The sequence below is a fragment of the Cydia splendana genome, chromosome 6 (genome assembly GCF_910591565.1).
Source record: "Cydia splendana chromosome 6, ilCydSple1.2, whole genome shotgun sequence".
NCBI lineage: Eukaryota > Metazoa > Arthropoda > Insecta > Lepidoptera > Tortricidae > Cydia > Cydia splendana.
Window position 1 is genome coordinate 13,179,751 of NC_085965.1, and position 20,302 is coordinate 13,200,052.

Sequence of the window (20,302 nt, forward strand, 5' to 3'; positions counted from 1 at the left end):
TTTTATTTATTAAAACTACTGGACGCTAAATATCTTTACAAAATAATTATATGTTTGCGAGAAAGTTCTACAGTTACTTAGTAGGTAATTAATTTATTATAAACTTCCTCATAGCTAATAACTGTAATAAAATAATATCAAACCCTTCAAAGTCAGAAATACTCGGAGGCCTTGACAAAGTCGTATAAACCCTTACACGTGCCGCGCTATATTTAATAATAAATATTATAGAACATTATTACACAAATTGGCTAAGTCTCACAGTAAGTGAATAACTTAGACAACGATATATATAAATACTTAAATACATATAAAACACCCACGACCCAGGAACAAATATCCATGCTCATCACATAAATAAATGCCCTAACCAGGATTTGAAGCCAGGACCATTGGCTTCATAAGGCAGGGTCACTACCCACTAGGCCAGACCGGTCGTCTGGCCTGGTCTAGTGGGTAGTATACCGAGGTTAAAGAGTTCAGTATCATTGTCGTAACGCTTTATTTCCACTGCCCAGTATTTTAAGATATTGGTGATGGTACAAGTCTCTTTAATAAAAAATCTTAGAATAGCAAAATTTCTGTTGAGCCAAGTAAACTTTAGTAGGACCTTGGTGAAAACTCCATGCTTACATCAACATCACGATAAAAAAAGCATACAATTATTTTAAAACGCTATAAACAAGCGAGCAATTATATAGGTACCTAGGTACGGTACGGTATGTTACATACAGGGTGTTTGGTACATCGTTTGCCAAATTAAAACGGCAGATAGATTGAGTCATTTGCTATCTTCCCAGGCCTAGAAATTTTAAATTATGCGCACGTTTTTTTTTCCAGCTCTATGCCAATTTATCGTAAATTTCAAATTTTTACTTGTGCAGTAGTAAAACAAACCATGGCCAATTTTTTTTTCTAGGCATGATTATATAGCAAATGACTTAAACTATCAGCCGTTTTAATTTGGCAAACGATGTATCAAACACCCTGTATATAATATATAAAAAGATAACATAAAGGTTGATTTACCAAATCTACTAATTCTACCCGCAACTTTTGTACCATCTTGATCTACCTAACTCGTAATCAAGTAACACTCACCCAGTAGCTTACCTTACCTATGTATCACTAGTAGTCACTATTGACTGCTGCTTATATAAGTAATCGGTATCAACCTATATTAGAACTAGAATATGTTGTGCATAGATTATCGGTATGACAAATGGCTTACATCCATTAATTACAATTATCCTTCGTCAACTAAAGTGGGCAAGATCAGTTTCAGACAGCTTAAGCCTGTAATAATAATAGACTGAGTGCTTCTCAGCTGCGTATTTAGATATTAGTTCAATTCTAGCATGATATTAATGCACGAATCCTACAAACTATCAAGCTAGAGGGCAACTTACTGTAGTCAGAAGAATTTTATCTACACAGATATCATAAACCCTCTATTCAGTGTAGGGTTCCGTAGTTACCCGTCCGTCACAATGGACCTTGAACGGGTAGGTACAGTTATCACACTGGATTGTTATGCCATTCAGGGTTCTTGCTAAATTGAAAATCTGTAGCGTAAGTATTGAAAACCCAATTAAGCTAGGACCCTAAATGGCGCAACAATCGCGGAGCGTGATGGTACAACAAGCAAATGGGAGTACGGTTTAAACAAACGGCTTAACTGATCATGTTCGCTGTAGTTTTTCAATTAATGTCTAATTTTAAGCTCTATTCTCATGATTTTTTCATATGTTTGTGTTAGATGAATAAAAGATCGAGATCCATAGCAGACTGGTTTATTTTACGAATGTGCAACTACCGACATACTTGTAAGTCTACCCTACGTAACACCTCCCTCTCATTTCACAATAATAACTTATATCTAAACTAGTTATGAAATTTTAACTACAAGAAGCTACATGTTCATATACCTAAGGCCATGTTCAAATAAACTAATTTAAATGGCACTGCTAATAAAGATAAACAGTATTATATGTATATCGCGACACAATGTACTTATTATACATATCTATTATGATTTGCACAATATTTGATGTACATAAAGTCCACCACAGTATCTTATACAATATTTTGTAAATACAATAGATACTTATATTTATTTAGCGTGAGTTAACAAAAAGAATGGAATTCAGTCTTAACTTAAAGATGAGTAGGTCTTGCTAACTGTACTGTCCCCACTGTCCACCGACAATTAGCAAACCGTATTGCAAAGACATAAGGTGCTAACAGTTATTGCTTTTTACATGATTTTCCTTATCGATAATATAAATGAAGTTCAAGGTTGTGTTGACACACTTATGTAATGTAACATTCTTGTATTTATATACTATTATGAAATTGGTACTAAATATTAGGTATTGAAGTTATTTGCGGAGTGTATATAATACTTAAGTAGCTAGTTAAGTTAATCATTTACTTTTTTTGTAATTTTTCTATGCAACGCAGAGCGGCCTGTCGCCTAGTTCGACCTTCGACCTCCTGCGGCGAAGAGGGCCCCATTTTACAGTCGGCGTTTTGAACTGGACTTTTTACAGCGGGCAAGTGCGACTCCGGTTCCTCTTCTGCCAGCTGCCATTCATCCACTATGCCCTCTTTTGCGATGACTTCTCGTTGCCCGTTATCGGGCACCACAGGCTCCTGGACTTTAGTAAGAGAAAACCGAGACTTGCGTTTATCCTGTAACATTTGGTCAATGTGCCGTTTGTGTACCTGGCCATCTCCTGTTTTGACAGAATACGATACGGGGCTCTGACGGTCTATAACAACCCCTTCCGTCCATTTTCTATTCTGTTTCGTATAATCTCTGATAATGACCGGATCTCCAACGGTAGCTTGACGTAGGCGCGAGGCTCGGCGTCGCTCACTGGCGACCTGGTGTTCGCGCACGACTTCACTAGCGTCAGGCCGCAGCAGGTCTAGGCGTCCTCGTAGCCGCCGCCCCAGTAGCGCGACCGCCGGTTCTCGTCCGGTAGTGCTGTGCTCCGTGTTACGATAACTGAATAAAAACCTACTCAAGGCGGTTTCTGCGTCTTCGTTTTCAACGTTTGCCTTTTTTAAGGCTCGTTTTACGGATCGCACAGCATTTTCGGCTGCACCGTTACTTGCTGGGTGGTAGGGCGGAGTTAGGGTTTGTTTTATACCATTTCGCTCAAAATATGTCCTCAGTTCAAGCGAACTGAAGGGCGGTCCGTTGTCGGATACCACCCGTTTAGGCAGGCCGAAACGCGCAAACATTCTCCTAAAACAAGATATAACTGTTGACGCAGAAGTACTGTTGACTTTCTCCGCCTCTATCCATTTAGAGTGGGCGTCAATAACGATCAAATAATATTTATTGTTAAAAGGCCCTAACCAATCAACATTTAAACGCGACCAGGGTTCCTCGGGCCACGGCCACGAGTGCAGCGGCGCCGGCGCCGGCGCCGGGCGCACCGCGCGGCAAGCGTCGCACTCGCGCGCCGTTCGTTCGATGTCTGCGTCAAGCGTCCCCCACCAAACATAATTTCGAGCAATTTGTTTCATTTTAATGATTCCCGGATGCCCCTCGTGAATTTCCTTTAAAATGTCATTTTGCAAGGTCATGGGTATTATAATTTTGTAACCCCATAATAAACATCCTTGATCAATATGAATGCTGTCTTTACGAATGAAAAATGATTTTAGCATATCATCACTTATAGTTTTCGGCCAACCGAACATAACATATCCTATAACTTTACTCAAAACCGGGTCTCGCGCAGTCTCGGTTTTAATATCTTTAAAACTGAGTGGGAAACTTCTCTGAATGAAATTTAGATAACTGCCTGTCTCGTCTTCTCTTTCAGCTCGATTGCCAGTAGAGGGCAAAGGAAGACGAGACAGCGCATCGGCTTGGCAGTTCTGTACAGACGTTACAAATTCAATACTAAAATCGTAAGCAGACAACGTGACAGCATAACGCTGTAATCTACTCGCAGCTGTGACTGGAATGCCTTTATTTTTCCCAAAAATGTAACTGAGGGGTTTATGATCACTACGAAGTATAAAGCGCCTGCCATACAAGAACTGGTGATGTTTTGTTACCCCAAAAACAATAGCTAAAGCTTCTTTGTCCAGCTGCGAGTAGTTTTGCTCCGCAGCGCTGAGCGTACGCGAAGCGCAGCTGATCGGGCGCTCGCGGCCATCTTTGCCACGCTGCGCCAGCACGCAGCCCAGCCCGTACGCGCTGCTGTCGACCGACAACACCAGCGGCAGCGTCGGGTCGCAGTGCGCCAGCACGGGCGCGCTACATAACACCTTCTTGATTTTGGTAAACGCAATATCGCAATCGTTGCTCCACACCCAATCAACATCTTTTTTTAATAAATTATACAACGGTTTAAGGATGTCACTCATGTTTGAACAGAATTTGGAATAAAAGTTTACTAAGCCCATAAAACTTTTCAATTGTGTGATATTGGTGGGACGCGGGGCTGCAACTATTGCGTTAATTTTTTTTTGATCTGTATGCAAACCGTCCTTATCAATGCTGTACCCTAAGTAGGTTACACTATCTCTAAAAAATTGACATTTATCGAAATTGATACGGAGTCCATTTTCTTTAAGTCTCTGCAGAACTGCCCTTAAATTAGCCAAATGTGTTGCCCTATCTTTTCCGGTGACGCAAATATCATCTGCAAATACTGCGGTCGACGGCAGGCCACTAAGAGTCTCTTCCATAATTTTTTGGAAGTTTTCTGGTATACATTTAATACCAAAAGGTACTCTCTGATAAACAAACGTTCCTACATGTGTGGTTATAGCCGTCATCGGCTGAGACTCTTGTTCTAACAGACACTGTTGGAATGCATTTGATAAGTCCAACTTTGTGTACTGCTCACCGCCTCCTAACGTTGCAAATATCTCTTCTATTCGCGGGAGTGGATAATGAAAATCTTTGAGAATAGGATTTATTGTAATTTTATAATCACCGCAAATACGGATATCACCATTAGATTTAATAACCGGCACGATAGGTGTTCCGTAATCCGACCGCTCGACCTTGTAAATGACGCCCTCCCGCCGCAGGCGCTCGAGCTCGCGCTCCACGCGCTCGCGAAGCGCCAGCGGCAGCGCGCGCGCCTTCACGAAAACAGGGACCTCATCCGTTAGATGCAAACGAATACGCGATTTAAAAGTACCTAAACCCTCCGCAAATACCTCCGGATACTCTTTTTTTAACAGTAGTGCCACCGAATCGCTTTCAGATATATTGTGACATTCTATATACTCCAACAATTTTAATTTTCTTATCCAAGTGCGACCCATAAGCGGGGGCCCACCATTTTCAATAACCTGTAGTTTAAGTTTAGCCGAATTTTGTCCACAAATTACATCAACATCAATATAACCGAGCGTCTTGATAGGAGTCTTATTATAAGATTTTAACAACAACACATTTTTGTTAATGGGTAAATGTGACAAATGTTTTTCATAAAACAATTTCGACACTGCAGATATTTTACTTCCCGAATCAACTTCAAATTTATAACAAGTACCGTTCACGGATAACTTCACTAAATACGGTCCGTCGTTATCTCCCTTCGAGACCAAATTATAGAAATGGCAATCGTCATCGTCCGAATCGCTACTTTTATTTAAAAAGTACTGACCTTTAGCCGTCCTCTTATTGAAAAAATCGCCACTCTCACCTTTGCGCGTACACATAACTTTTAAATGGCCCTTGACGCCACACGAATCACACGTAAAGTTCTTGTACCGGCACTTATTTGGTGGATGAGTGGATTTCCCACATCGCGCACACGGGGTCCGCTGCGCCCCGCTGCTGCCTGCGCCGCTGCCCCCGGCGGCGGGCGGGCGGGCGCGCGCACCGCGGCCGGTGCTCACGCGATGCAGGCCGTCGTCGGCCGCGCCGGGGCCGACGCTCGCCCCGCCGGCCGGGGCGCACGCCGTGTGAGCGTGCCGCTCCGCCGCCTCGAGCGCGCTGGCCAACTCCACGGCCCTCTTGTAATCTATGTCTTTCTCGGCGAACAATCTAGAACGCATCTCCTCGCTGTATAAACCCGAGACGAATTGGTCTCGTAGATTTTCTTCGAGGCCGGTTCCGAAGTTGCAGGTTTTAGCCAAATGTTTTAACCCTTGAAGGTAAACACGGATGCTTTCACCCTGCTGTTGCACCCTTTGCCGAAAAACGTGTCTCTCGGCTATCTCGGATCTTTCCGGTTCTAAGTGTTTCTTTAATAAGGCCACTAAATCGTCAAAACCTTTGTCTTCTGGATGGGCAGGAGAACACAAATCACAAAGTAAATCGTAACACTCGCCACCGACAACTGTTAACAACGTGGGCACTTTTAGGTTATCACTTATGGCATTTAACTTAATAAACTGTTGTACGCGACGCACGTAATTGTCCCAATTAGATTCTAACGAAAATGGTTCTATTTTACCGTATGGCATGTTAAAACGAAGCGTAAAGTACTTTAAATTAAATTTTTAACTCGACTGCGCCAATGTTAGATGAATAAAAGATCGAGATCCATAGCAGACTGGTTTATTTTACGAATGTGCAACTACCGACATACTTGTAAGTCTACCCTACGTAACAGTTTGGACACATGGTTTAAAAGTTAGAGGGGGAAGGACACATTTTTTTATTCAGTCGGAGCGATTATTTCGGTAAATTTTCTCTTAATCAACAAATGTTTTTGAAGACCCCTATTCGTTTAGGGCCGGTACAGACGGACTGCAACCCGACTGCAACTTGTATTTGAGAACTGTCGGCGTGCAGTTCCCATACAAATTGCGGAGTTGCAATCCGTCTGTATCAGCCCTTAGAAAGACCTCTCCAACGGCAACCCACACCATAGGATTAAAGCGAAACAAAATAATCATCCTCACTTTACAAGTTTGTGTAGAGGGGTACCCTAAAATAAAAAAAAAACAATTTTGTCACACTTATATGTTTACTGTAAAGGCAAACTCTGCGTAAGCGATAGGAATAATACAAGAGAGAGCTTCGGTCTAGATTAGAGATACTATATCAGGATTAAGGGTTTAGGATTCCATTTGAGACTGCAACATTAAATGCTCTACTGCTTCCAAACTGTTACACTTAGTTCGATAATTCTAATTGTGACGGTCAAAGAAATCACGGACCCTACACACTGACGAACTTTATTAATTTGAGTTAACATATAAAATAGTAATTATTTCACGAGCGGTCTGGCCTAGTGGGTAGTGACCCTGCATGTGAAGCATATGGTCCTGGGTTCGAATCGCGGTAAAGGCATAAATTTATTTGAGTGATAAACACAAAACAAATATTTGTTCCTGAGTCAAGGGTGTTGTGTTTTCTATGTAGGTATATAAGTAAAACGTCGCCTAGCACCCATATCTAGGTAGCTAGCTAGGCTTGGTTGATCTGTGTAAGATGTCCCCTAATATTTATTTATTTGAAATTAAGATCCAGGTATATTTTACACTACTTAACAAATATATTTGCTGGAAGATAGTAAAAAATAATTAAGTAGGCTCTTCGAGTTCTAGCCCCAATAGCTAAGACTCCTGAGACCTAATTAATCTTTGTCTTAATTGAATTCAATAGAATGTGATTACTATCACTCGCAAAAATCGGTTAAGTATACTTGCCGCTGTGTACAAACTAAATAAATACGAGTATGTTGAATATGTAATATATGTATTGTAGGTATATGTTTAAACACAGGCCTAACTTATGCCTGCTACCTCATTGAACTATACCGACTCTGTCTGGTAAAGTCTACTAATTCCACTATTATCTAGATTGGAACTCACGACCAACCAAAAAATTGCATTCATCACAACTAAAGAAAGTTTTTAATTAATCTCATTGTGTTTATTCAGTCCTTAAGTACCTAAATTTAATGCCTTCTGTATTCCGTTACCAGTGGGCGGGTTAAGTAGTAACTTTTGCTTTTCAAAGATTGCATTTACTCGTTAAATTAGAACGGCTTTAGTCACATTAAGCTGAAGACTCGATTCATTCCGATTCGAAAAAAATTTGACTGTTTCATAGATTTTGGCTGGTCTATGTTCTATGGGAGCGTAAATTTTTTTCGCGATTTCGGGGTTGATGAAAGTCGTTCAGTATAATCCCAAAACCACCCTGGCAACGGAAATGCAGTTATATTTTTTAGCCACCGTGTATATGTACACACAATACAAACTTACCTAATATCATCATCATCAGGATGATGATCCGGAGGCAAGTCGAGCCGGAGGTCGCCGAGCGCCCGCGCCGCGTGCCTCCTCCGCCTCTCGTACCACAGCCGCCGTTGTTCCCTCTCATTGTCCCTCTGTACGCCGAAGAACGTCTGCGTCTCTCTCTTAAGGTAATCCCGCACCGCGACGGTGTGCACTCTGCGCAATCTGACGCCGTCTTCCTGAGCGGGCTGGGGAACGGGGTCGGGGGGCGGCGCGAGCGGCGCGGGCGGCGCGGACACCACCCGCGGAGGAGACGCAGGCGCGGGGAGGGGAGCCGACGCGACCGGCGCCGGCGATGCGCTTTGGCATGCCAGCTGGGGTGCCAGCAAGCCTGCGCTTGAGCGCCTGAAACAAATTAATTATCTTTTACAAAATGTTCAGTTATTCATTAGTCTCCGACTGAAGCCGAATTTGTATGCCGAAACCGAAACTTCGGGGGACACTACCAAAAATTATAATCATGGATGTATGTTTCGGCGCGGCCGAAAGATCGGCAGATTTTTGGCCAAAACCAAATCTACGGACGAAACATGATCTTTATGCCGAAACCGAAATCTAAACTTCGGTCGGACACACGGTTCATATTAAATTAATCAATAACATGTTACTACTAATAATAGTACTTAAGTACCTACCGAACACTTTTTCTGAAAAAAAAAATGATCGAAATGATTGTCGTTTATTGATAAGCAGCCTTAAAGTTATACAAACGCTGCGCTGTAGGTACTCCATTTTGTATATATGCCTAAGCTTAATACCTACTTGGCTCAATATCCTCGAACTTTTCCTCGAACACTATCCCTCTGACCTGTCTCACCTGTGTAAAGCTTTACAAATAAAATGCAAGTTCATAAATAAGGAATTAATTAGATTAATAATTGTAATTGAAATGATATTGACTTAACTGAGAGTAGCGGTAGAAACTCTCGGCAATTTGACCTACTACGAGTTAACCATCTTACACGGGCTGCCGAATTTACCCCGATTCTGAGAACTACCTTCATTATATAAGACCTAAACTCGTAAAGAGGTACGTCGTCGCACAAATAATTTGTAAAACAACATTCGTGCGTTTTAGTGCCCCAAATTAGTTGCGTGCGTATCAGACATAGCGGAAGTGTGCTTGTAAATGTAAACCAGTTTTACATACGTCACAATAATTAGGAGTAGATTGTAAATGCCGATATTTATAATTGAAATATATGAACGGCCAATTACGCTCATCAGGGATCATCCGCATTTATACGAATTTAGATATGTACCTTGTGTATAATATAAAATTAAGAAGTTTTGTTTTATTTAGACATGGAGTATTCCCTTGAAATGGGACCCGTTAGAAACTTGAGATCAAATTAAATATTTAATTTGTGTCATGCCATCACCATCACCACTATTATCATTGTTAAAAAGATGATCCTAGTCCTACTGCCATAAAGATGCAGATAGAAAGAGCAACCCATATAGTGATCTTGTATATTTTGGTTGTACGATATATTTATCACACACCTTTAACACCACGATTGCAAAAAAGTACCTATCATGAATTATGAATAAACTGATGAAATCCAAGTCGCTAGTGAATCGAGACATAATTACCGTCCATCCGAGCCGAGGCACGAAATCCGCCGTTCCGGAGTGAACGTCATCGTCAAATCGAACGGATTCATTCGGTATTTCCGATTGCAATTCCATAGCCAATGAGCGAATGTCAATTGAAATCATTCACAGCCGCTTCAGACATTAGAATTCTCATTTTGATGGTGAACGTTTGGTAGAAGGTTGGGGGACCTAAAATAGATTTGTTTTTAAATACTTAGTACCACAGGTACTCCTTAATTCTCGAATTTTCGAGACACACCTCTTCTTTGTTTTCATACTAAATATACTATAAAATAATTTTCGACCGACCTAAAGTAAAAAAACCTTCATTTTTCGATATGGCGTGTATGGAGGTGCTTAATAAAGGTTTTTGTAATATGTATGACGTTTAACCCTATTTTTATTATTTTTAATTGGTTTGATAACGTGGCAAGACTTTAAAGCATCGCCGCAAGCATCTTTGGAGCTTGCCATGACAAACACAAGTACAATTAGGTATATGTACTAAAAGGAGATAGATGACGATTGCGTACGACGTCATGCTAGCCTTTATAAGCGGGAGTACGCCTCAGACCGGTCTCTTTTTCTGCATCAGCGACAACATGGAGTAAAGATTGTATAAGGAAGCTTTTGTTCATTCTGTGCATTTGAGATTTGTGCATTTGTATTATTGATTATTGTGATTAGTTTAAGAATTATAATTGTGGAAATTAAAATAAATAAGTCTATTTGTTCTTAATATTTTTATTTAAATCCTGGCCATCGCTAAAAGTACCCATATTTTAAACTCTAGTAGGGTAATCAAATCCTCCATAAGCGGCAGCTCCTAAAGTCAGTTACAAGAGCAATGACGGTAAGTACTGTAACCAGCGTCTTACACATTTGAAATGTACATTAAATTTCGCCGTCACCATTGACAATGTGACACATAACATAATGGCACAGGTATTGTATAATGCACGGCACAGGTGCTCACGGCAATAATTTGCGCCCAGGCTCAAGGTGCTCAAGATATACAGAGGTAAGCAATGCCTTTGATAAATATTCCTTATTATAGCGTCACGTGGCGCTTCAACTGCCGGATCCGTAGACTACCTGTTACAGACGACGACCCGATTCCATTTTTTTTTAATACTGATTTTCATTGAGCTGGGCAGCTGGTGCCCTTTGCTCTTTAAATGGCTTGAGCGTCAAGTGCGCGAGAGGCACACTGAGCTAACTTAAAACTACTTAAAACTATATATAAATTTTACTTAAGGTCGATGCCCCCTTTGAATTCCAAAGCCTTAAGGCTGGGCTCAGGGCAAAGAATTCAAAGGGGTCATCGAAAGGAATTTGTACAATATTTTGGGCTCCATTAGTTGGAAGATTGGTATCTTTTGGTTTACATTTAAAGGCTTTTAGCTTTTTCTGCCATTTTTTGACCCCGAAGTTATAGAGTACCCTAGAGGTACTTGGAGCTGTTGAGGTGTTACCTGGAATGCCAGTAGTGCTGAGGAACGAAGGGATGGATGAAATGGTTGGGGGGGAGCTAGTGAGATGATTAGTGGACGATTATGATGGTAATGGTAATGATGATGATGATGATGAGTTTTGGGTCTGATTTTGATTTCTTTAAGATACGTCAATTAAGAGATCTAGAAACAATATGCATTAAGAGATGTCAGTGTCTAATGTGACATTTTTCATTGAAAAACGTCACTTTAGACACTGACACATCTAATCCATATCGTTTCTGTTAATTGACGTATCTTAAAGTTCGAAACGGGCAGAGAGTGTTCGTATCCTGTAACATTTACGAAGACTTGTTATTGCAAAGCATACGTGCTCTTAATTACAGCAATCAGTGCTATCTTACATCACTTTACATTATACTCTAGCCCATGTTTACAGTATATTACAGATCGTAAAGTGCGCCATCTTATATGCTACATCTAGTACGTACGTCATCTGTGGCCGGATCACAGGTGTGTATACAGGTGAGTACATATTATATGTAGATGTTCTTACATCATGTAGGTACATAAATACACTACATGACGCTTGTACAGTTATTTTTGCTTATTTGGTTGTTAACAAGCACAAACCATGGAAAGTTGTAATATCCCGACGTAAGAAAGAAGTAGTAATTAGAATTGTACAGATCACATTTATATAATATCAGGTTTACGAGAAATGCTATACTTACCTAAAGATTTAGACAAAATTTGCAAAAACTAAGGGAAGTTCCATAGTTGCTCAATACCGAAGGTGTTAATTAAAAATAATAGGCATCAACTTTAAGGTGCACTAGGCTCAGAGTACGAAGTTTTTGAAAATTCGTAGCGCTTTTTTAGAACACAATTCTATTGCAAAGAATTTAATTAGCAAACTTAAGGCCTTTCACTGGGCTACTGGGCGTTAACACTTACATAAAACTCGCGAGGTTAAATTTATTTTGGAATAATAAATTAAATTTTAACTTTATTAAACTAGCACGAATTTGACTTAAAATATGCATTTGCATAGTCGCACAAAGCGAAACAACTGGAATGTACGATTTAAGAGGATGCAGATGCAATATACATTAAAACAAAAATGTTTCAGCTTCGGTATGAAACGTTCTATTTTAAACTTGAATTAAATGTATGCTTAAATTTGAAATTGAATAAATAGAGGAGTAAATAATATATACATTCTCTCACTTTGTAGGTACATATTTACGACGAGTGTTTTGCAAAGACGGTACGGTGAGATATTAAACTCTTTATACTCCTATTATTTATATCCATTTTTGCCGGCTGAGATCCTTCAAGTGTTTTTACCAACTGACATTAATAACATCAGCGACGTGTTTGTTTCCATTATTAATACATTGTTTCAGTTAAAAATGTTAAGGTTCTAATCTAATTAATAATACAAATACAACCTACGTACGTCGACGTCAAAGATATGTTCACACTTTTGCACCTTACTCCTTTGCAATAAGGCGAAAAATGTAAAGATATCTTTGACGTCGACTGTACAAACAAAAACACTCTTAACTGTCCATTGGTGGACCTTATGCCTTATGTAATAAAGTCGTAAGTCGTGTAATAAAGTTTACCGGTGGGCAGTTAACAGTGTGGGCGGTGGGACGTGTCGTACTTACCGTATATTTAAGTCTATTTGTAAACAAATTAATTAGTAGGTACAACAGAGATTGTTAAAGTGAACGCGTTTTGGACACGGGTATTCAAATGAAACGTGCCAGATGAAGGTAGGTAAGTATAGTGCCGAAACACGTGTAAGATATCCTCTCATAATATATGTATATAGGTATGTCAATGTCCAACAGGATCCTGAATATGAAAAGGACGAGGGAAATTGTCGAAGAGAAACTATTTTCCAGCAAATTATCCGCATAATGCGCCCGTAATCGGGACATATTCACGAAAATTCACAAACCGGAATTTATTTTACAGCTTAAGTCGAACCGTAAAACACGTTTAAGACTATTATTGGAAATGGGACGAGTGAATAACGACTTGAGCATTTAAATGAGCATTAGCCTAACAAGAGACATTCTCGACTCTCGTGAAGTTTGCTCTAATCTCAGTAATATTTGCTAGCTTCTCGCCTCCGATTTATAAGAGCCAACTCTTAAGAATTCTAAGCACTGTTCAAAATTAGGTTATCTTCCATCTTTAAGCCTTTGCGATAAAAATCTTGCAGTTAACTTTTCCGTGGTTCATTTGTTAATGAGGCTGTATTTCAATAATCATGATTTAAAAACCTGCGTAACATAATACTTTTAAACGAAATGTAATAACGTTTAATTGACTGAAAAAAGGAGTATATATTAGGTTTCATTTTATATAATTATTTCTTGTAAATAAGCAGACGAAAATCTTTTTCAAATTCATTTGATTTACAAATGTAGTAGTACCTATTCAATATAAAACATCAAAAAAAAATTTGTAGTAAAATCAACCAATCGATTAAAATTTCCCATTGATTTTCTTACCAGTTTTGGTTTAAGAAGAAAAGTGATCTTTAAACTGCATTTTTATGCAGCGACATACGGGTCAGAATGTCACTTAGCTAGAAATAACCTTTTAAGGGCTGTTATACTTTTATTACCTACTGAGTTTTAACTCCGTAGAGTGCCGTAAAAGTATAAAACTGTGTCTATGTAAGAGCATTACAATCATAAAGTAGCAAATGACGCAGTCGGATCTGCGTCACCCGAGAGCAACAACTTTAAAGTCCAAAGTCCATTAGCAGCAAAGTCATAAATGAGCGGGGGCTTGTGAAGGAACTTTTAAAATGCGAGTTAAATATTAGTTTAAAAACAAATAAAAATGACGTTTTTTGCTAGTAAAAGCTACATAAATGCTCAGTAGGTTTTTGGACGATAAATAAATAATACTTCTGCTTGAAAAGTGAGCATGTAGATCATCACGCTCCGCGATTGTTGCGCCATTTAGGGTCCTAGCTAAATTGGTTGTTCAATACTTACACTATACAATTTCCAATTAAGCAAGAACCCTAAATGGCATAACAATCCCGTGGCTGTAGTTCCGGTATCCAGCTTTTAATTTCCTTAAAACATAATAAACATAAAATTCGAATTTAAAACACTTTCTTTTTGATACAATGTTAGCAAAATAACTACAACAAGTTTGCAACAAACCCAAAATTAGATGTTAAGTAGAGGAACAGGAAGTATGATAAGGAAATAAAGAATCCTAGTGCACATAATAATTCTTTATTTTATTTTTCGGGCACTTTTTCGATCTTTTATTTTAAAAACCGTTTAACGTCACCCGAGCAGTCAAAGTTAACGGGTGTGACGTGTCTACATAAACTTAAGCTATAACATCAAGCATTTCACTTTGAAGTTAGCTGAAATTCAAAAATGTTTTAGCTCTTAAGACGTCTGTAATGCCGTTGAATTCGTGCTTTTTATTTTGTGCAGCCGTAGACGTCTTGGCTCTTGTGAAATTTTCAAATACCTACTCCTACACAAATTTCTAGTACAGACTTTGTTACTAGTTAAAGATGTTCGTATTCAAAGCCTATCAAAATATACCTAATCTAAATATACCTACCTAATTGAACTTATTTTTGCAATGCGATAAGAAACCATTTAGAGATCAGTATTATAACGTTGTTTTATACATAATTACTAATGCTAATTCTGGTTTCATGATCAAGACAGTGCTGGGATATATTAGTGATAAGTGAAATTTCATTTCAATCGATAACTGGGATAATATAATCGAACTTTTTTGGATCATCTACAGACAGACAATGGAACGTTAGCTGGAAGAGATCCTTTAAAGGGAATAGTTCGCCTTTGTACACATTTATGTTATTGTCTCTGTGTTGTATAAGTGCACAGTGTTGTGCAATAGTGTTCAAATACTACTACTACTTTTGAAACGAAATAAATGCTCATTAAAAATAAAGCTTTAAAAGCTTTTATCGCAGCTAGAATATAGCACCATATTTTATACATATATATATATGTTACGGTAATCTAAGTTAAAATGCAAAAACCACACAGAAATCGGGATTTATTTGGATCGTAGCTACGGAATTCCCACTATGCTACGGTGCTACGAAAATTCGTAGCACCTCGATTTCTCATGCAATGCACGCAGCCAATAACTCAAGCGGGATGGTGCTACGGCACGCGCGCTACGAAATATTAAAAGAATAGTAATTAACACCCCTGATAACCACAGCGCATAGTAATGAAACAACCTTGTAGTCTTAGCTTCATAGAAAATAATATTCTTGTTGGACTATTTGTACTTGAATATTGACACATATGAAAATAGCAATCCAGCGACGATATATAACTAATGAGAAAGACAATTTGACGTCCCATGCAATCTTACTGTGAGTGTTAGGCCCTATCTTCATACATCGCAGCGGGGTGCGCAGGGGGGGGGGAGAGTGGACTGTAGAAATTCTCGTAGGCGGCAGAGGATGGAGCAATAAAACAACGCGGCTGGCTTCAGATGCAGGAGGGTCGAGGTTGGAGAGGTTTCTTCTTTTCCTTTTAGTTGTTTCCTAGTCGGCTGCTGGCTCTGGACTGACGCTGAGCGGGGCGACGTACCGGCTTTTATTACCGCCTATTTTATGTACCTCGTCCCCCGCTACCCGCGTGGCGCGCATGCGCGGATCGTGAGAGATCGGCGCATGCGCGCAGACTTCCTATCTCTTTCTAATAAGATACCTCTCTTTCTAATATGATACCTCTCTTTCTAATATGATACCTCTCTTTTCCTCGGCCCTCATGCTTTCTTTATTTAAATATTTATTAACTTACAAGTTCTTATTTCTTATGCTATTCTACCTAACTTATTTTTCTAATTAGACTTTTTTCCTAATTAGCCTATTATCACATTCTTATTCGAAAGGCGCAAAGTGTGTGTCGCCGCCGGCGACCCACACTTTGCCCCTCCCGTTATGCAGAGTTACGTAATGAAACACAATAGGAGGATATTTTATTATTCACAAACTTTGGCTTATCTAAATTATATCTTAATTATTTTATTATCTAATTACATCTTATTAATCTAAACGCGCGTCGTGTACATTTCTCCCGCCGTCGCTTCGCGAACCTACTGGTAGCACGACGATCTTCTTTGTCGGCCTCCTCAGCACGTGTCCCTTGCTCGTAGAGACGTCCACGACTCGAACCACGCCATCCTTGCCCGGGTACGTCCGCGTCACTATCCCCCGTGGCCATGTGTTACGGGGGAGGTTGGAGTCGCAGATGATGACGACGTCTCCGACGGCCGGGGCGACTCCTCCGTCGTAGGGCTCCCGCCGGTGTTGGAGTAGCGGCGCGTACTCGCGAACCCAGCGCTGCCAGAAGGTGTCGGCGAGCTGCTGGGCGCGCTTCCAGTGTTGTCGCGCGTTGGTGTCGCTCTCCTCGAAGGTGCCGGGTGCAGGTGAGTAGCAGTCCGGCCCCAGCAGGATCATGTTCGGGGTCAAGGCCGGCGGGTCCTCTGGATTCACGGCCACGTAGGTCAGCGGTCTTGAGTTGACGGTTGCCTCCGCCTCCGCCAGTAGGGTCTGCAGGGTCTCGTCGCTCGGGTACTTCTCGTGCAGCGTAGCCTTCATTGCTTCTTTGACGGTGCGCACCATACGTTCCCACACGCCCGCCATGAATGGGGCGGCGGGGGGAAGGAAACGCCAATTGATGCGGCGTGCGTGGGCGGCGTCTCTCATTGCTTCCGCCAGCTCTCGGTGTGCACCTCTGAAGGCAGTCCCGTTGTCACTCCACAGTTCGGTAGGGCACCCGCGCCGAGCGATAAAGCGGCGCAGTGCGTTGATGGCGGAGTCGGTGCTCAGTGAGGCAACCATCTCCAGGTGTACGGCCCTCGACGTCATACAGGTGAACAGTGCGACGTACCTTTTTTCTCTATGACGGCCCACTGTAACTTCTTGCGGCCCGTAGTAGTCCAGACCCGTGTATGTGAAGGGCCTAACGTGATGTGCTAGGCGCGCCGCTGGCAGGTCACCCGTAGATGGCGCCGCGGGCTTGGCGCGACGCAGGCGACACTTTGGGCACTGGGCGATCACTTGTTTCACTGTCGGTCTTATTTTCACTATATGCACACGCTGTCGCAGATCGTTAACCACTATTTCGGTGCCGCCGTGATGTAACTGTTCGTGAACGTGAGAAACATATAACTTTGTATAGTGATGTTTCCCGTGTAGCACTATAGGTCGCACTGTCTCTTCTTCTAAGTCGCCGGCCGCTATTCTGCCCCGCAGACGTATAATGTGATCGCCGTCCATATAGACACTCAGCTTGGCTAGTCGGTCGTCCTTGTCTGGCGCGCGGCCGCTTGCTATGCGCCCTCTCTCTTTTTCGTAGCTATCTTCTTGTGAGGCGCGTACTAGTAGTTTCTCGGCGGCACTTCGGTATTTGGCTTCTAACACTAAGTACTTCTTATCTTCTTGTGGCGGCGTAGCGGCGATCTTGACAGGTGTGCGTGTGTGAGTGGCACGCTTGTTCCAGGCGCCGTCTTGTGTCTCGTTTGCGCGCGTTCGTTTGCGCCTGGCCGCCGCGATAAGTTGTGTCGCGGGCCGGGCGGGGTCACGAGGTCGAGGGCGCACGAGGTCGATGAACTGTAGCACACGTGCGGTCGCACGTAGTAGTCGCGTCCACTTTGAGAAGCGCTCGAACTTAGGTATGGCCGCGTGTTTATTTTCAGGCACGGCGGCTGTCGCAGCACACGTCTCTTTTTCTTCACCGGTCACGGGAACTTCGACTTTATTCTCACGGGGCCAAGTCGATTCTTCATTGTACAGGAATGACGGGCCAACGAACCATCTGTGGCTCGTATCGAAGTCAGCTGGTGTGGCGCGGGTCGCGTCGTCGGCTACGTTGTGTGCTGTCGGTACCCATCTCCACTCGTTTTTCTTAGTGTGATCTTCTATCTCGGCGAGTCTGTGGGCCACGAACGTCTTGAATGTACGGGGCTCGGCGCGTATCCATGCTAGCGCCGTGCGAGAGTCGCTCCAGTATATTTTTGAAGCGATCTCGAAGTCGTGCTCTTCTATCACTGTTCTTGCTAGCCGTACGCCTAGGACGGCCGCCTGCAGCTCCAGTCTAGGTATGGAGATAGGCTTCCTAGGTGTGACGCGACTCTTGGCGGCGGCCAGGGCTATTTTGACTGACCCGTCGGCTCGCGTCATCCTCCAGTACACGGCGGCGGCGTATGCTTCTTCACTAGCGTCGACGAAAGTGTGCAGCTCGCGCACGGCGGCAGGCGTTGCGTCGTAGCATCTAGGTATTTTTAGGGTACCTAGGTCTCGCAGTTGTTGTAGCCACTCGCTCCAGCGCTCCCGCAGATTTTCGGGTATAGCTTCGTCCCAGCTCGTGTTATGTTGCCACGTGTCTTGCATTATTCGCTTGGCCGGCGTAGTGATAGGTGAAATCAGGCCGAGCGGGTCAAATATTGACATTATGATGCTTAGGGCTTCTCTCTTCGTCGGAGGCCGGAGGTCATTGACCACCTCGGGCTGAGCTCTTCTAGTGTTGAGGCGAAACCGGATGCTATCTTCGTTTGTGTCCCACAGCAGGCCGAGCGTTTTTTCTATCTCGCTCCCGCCGATAGGGACAGTGTTTCCCTCTCGCTCTTCGCTGCCGACGACGTCTCTTATTGCTTCATATTCGTTCGTAGCCCACCCACGCAGCTGAAACTTGGCTTGTTGGTGTACATGATCGACGTCTCTTGTCACTTGTCTTGCCTCTTCTATTGTGTTGAAGCTCTGGAGATAGTCGTCCATGTAGTGGTTGCGCTCTATTGCTCGCGCAGCCTCCGGGTACTGTGTCGCGTGCTCTCGTGCGTTTCTATTTTTGATGTATAGAGCGGTGCACGGCGATGACGACGCGCCGAATATAACTGAAGTCATGCGGTATTCTTCTGGCTCTCCCTCGCGGCGATCGCCCCTCCATAGGAAGCGGAGTGCGTCCCTGTCCTCTTCGCGTATCTTGATCTGCATGAACATCTCTTTCAGATCAGCTGAGACTGCGATGCTGTGTTGACGAAACTTCATGATGACGCCGGGTAGTGATTGCAGGAAATCTGGACCCGTGTGCAGCATGTCGTTGAGGCTGCGGCCGTGTGAGGTGGCCGCAGCATCATGGACCAGTCTTATCTTCGGCTTCTCTGGGTTGCAGACGGCGAAGTGAGGTAGGTACCACGTCCTGCCGCTTGGTGGCGTGGCCGCGCGCTCGGCGTAGCTTGAGGTAAGTAGATTGTTGACGCGCTCGTTGTATTGTTGTTTCAGGTTTGCGTCTCGATCCAGCTTCCTCTCGAGCGTGTGTAGCCGCTTCAGTGCGTCGTTGCGATTGTTGGGTATTCTTTCTTCTTGGTTGCGCCACAGTAGCCCCGTCTCGAACCTGCCGTCGGGTAAGCGGCGGCTCTTTTCTTCTAATATGCGAAGCGCTTGTTGTTCGGGATCGCTGCTCGGTCGCCTCGGCTCGATTGATAGGGACTCGAGAGCGAAATATTTCTTCATTGTTTCTTCTATGTTTTCGTTCGACTTGGCCCGCGTGAGGTGCGCACAGCAGTACGCGATCGGCTCCGCTCTAGTGGTGCGGCAGCCGTGAAGTACCCATCCTAGTAGGGTTCTTGAAGCGACGAGTTGATCGCGCCGTCCTTTTCTTATTTCCCGCGACACGATTAGCTCCCAGTTGTCTTGACCGATGAGTATTTGTGGGGTTGCGCCTTGGTAGGTTAACTTGTGCTTGAGTCCTCTGAGATGTGTGCAGCCATCTATCTCGCTCGCACCTATGGATTGTGTGGTGAAGCCCAGACTGCCGACGGTGTGCGCGTTTGGTATGCGCTGCTCCTGCCCGCCGTACTTGTTGCGTATGTAGACCTCGACCCTCCTGCTCTGATTGTGCTCCATCTCTTTCCCGCCTACGCCCTGCACCCACATTGGTTCGGTGGGGCCGTTGAGCCCGAGT

General features: G+C 42.8%; 1 protein-coding gene across 2 annotated transcripts in view; it reads right to left on the bottom strand.

Annotated features, from left to right (window-relative positions):
- The window catches only part of LOC134791649 (inactive rhomboid protein 2), a 209,609-nt gene that overhangs the window by 45,875 nt on the left and 143,432 nt on the right, over window positions 1-20,302 (bottom strand). For both annotated transcript variants that reach the window (XM_063762720.1, XM_063762719.1), the window contains exon 2: window positions 8,206-8,583. In XM_063762720.1, coding sequence (XP_063618790.1) covers window positions 8,206-8,583 — 378 coding nt within the window. The remainder of the gene's footprint in view (window positions 1-8,205; window positions 8,584-20,302) is intronic.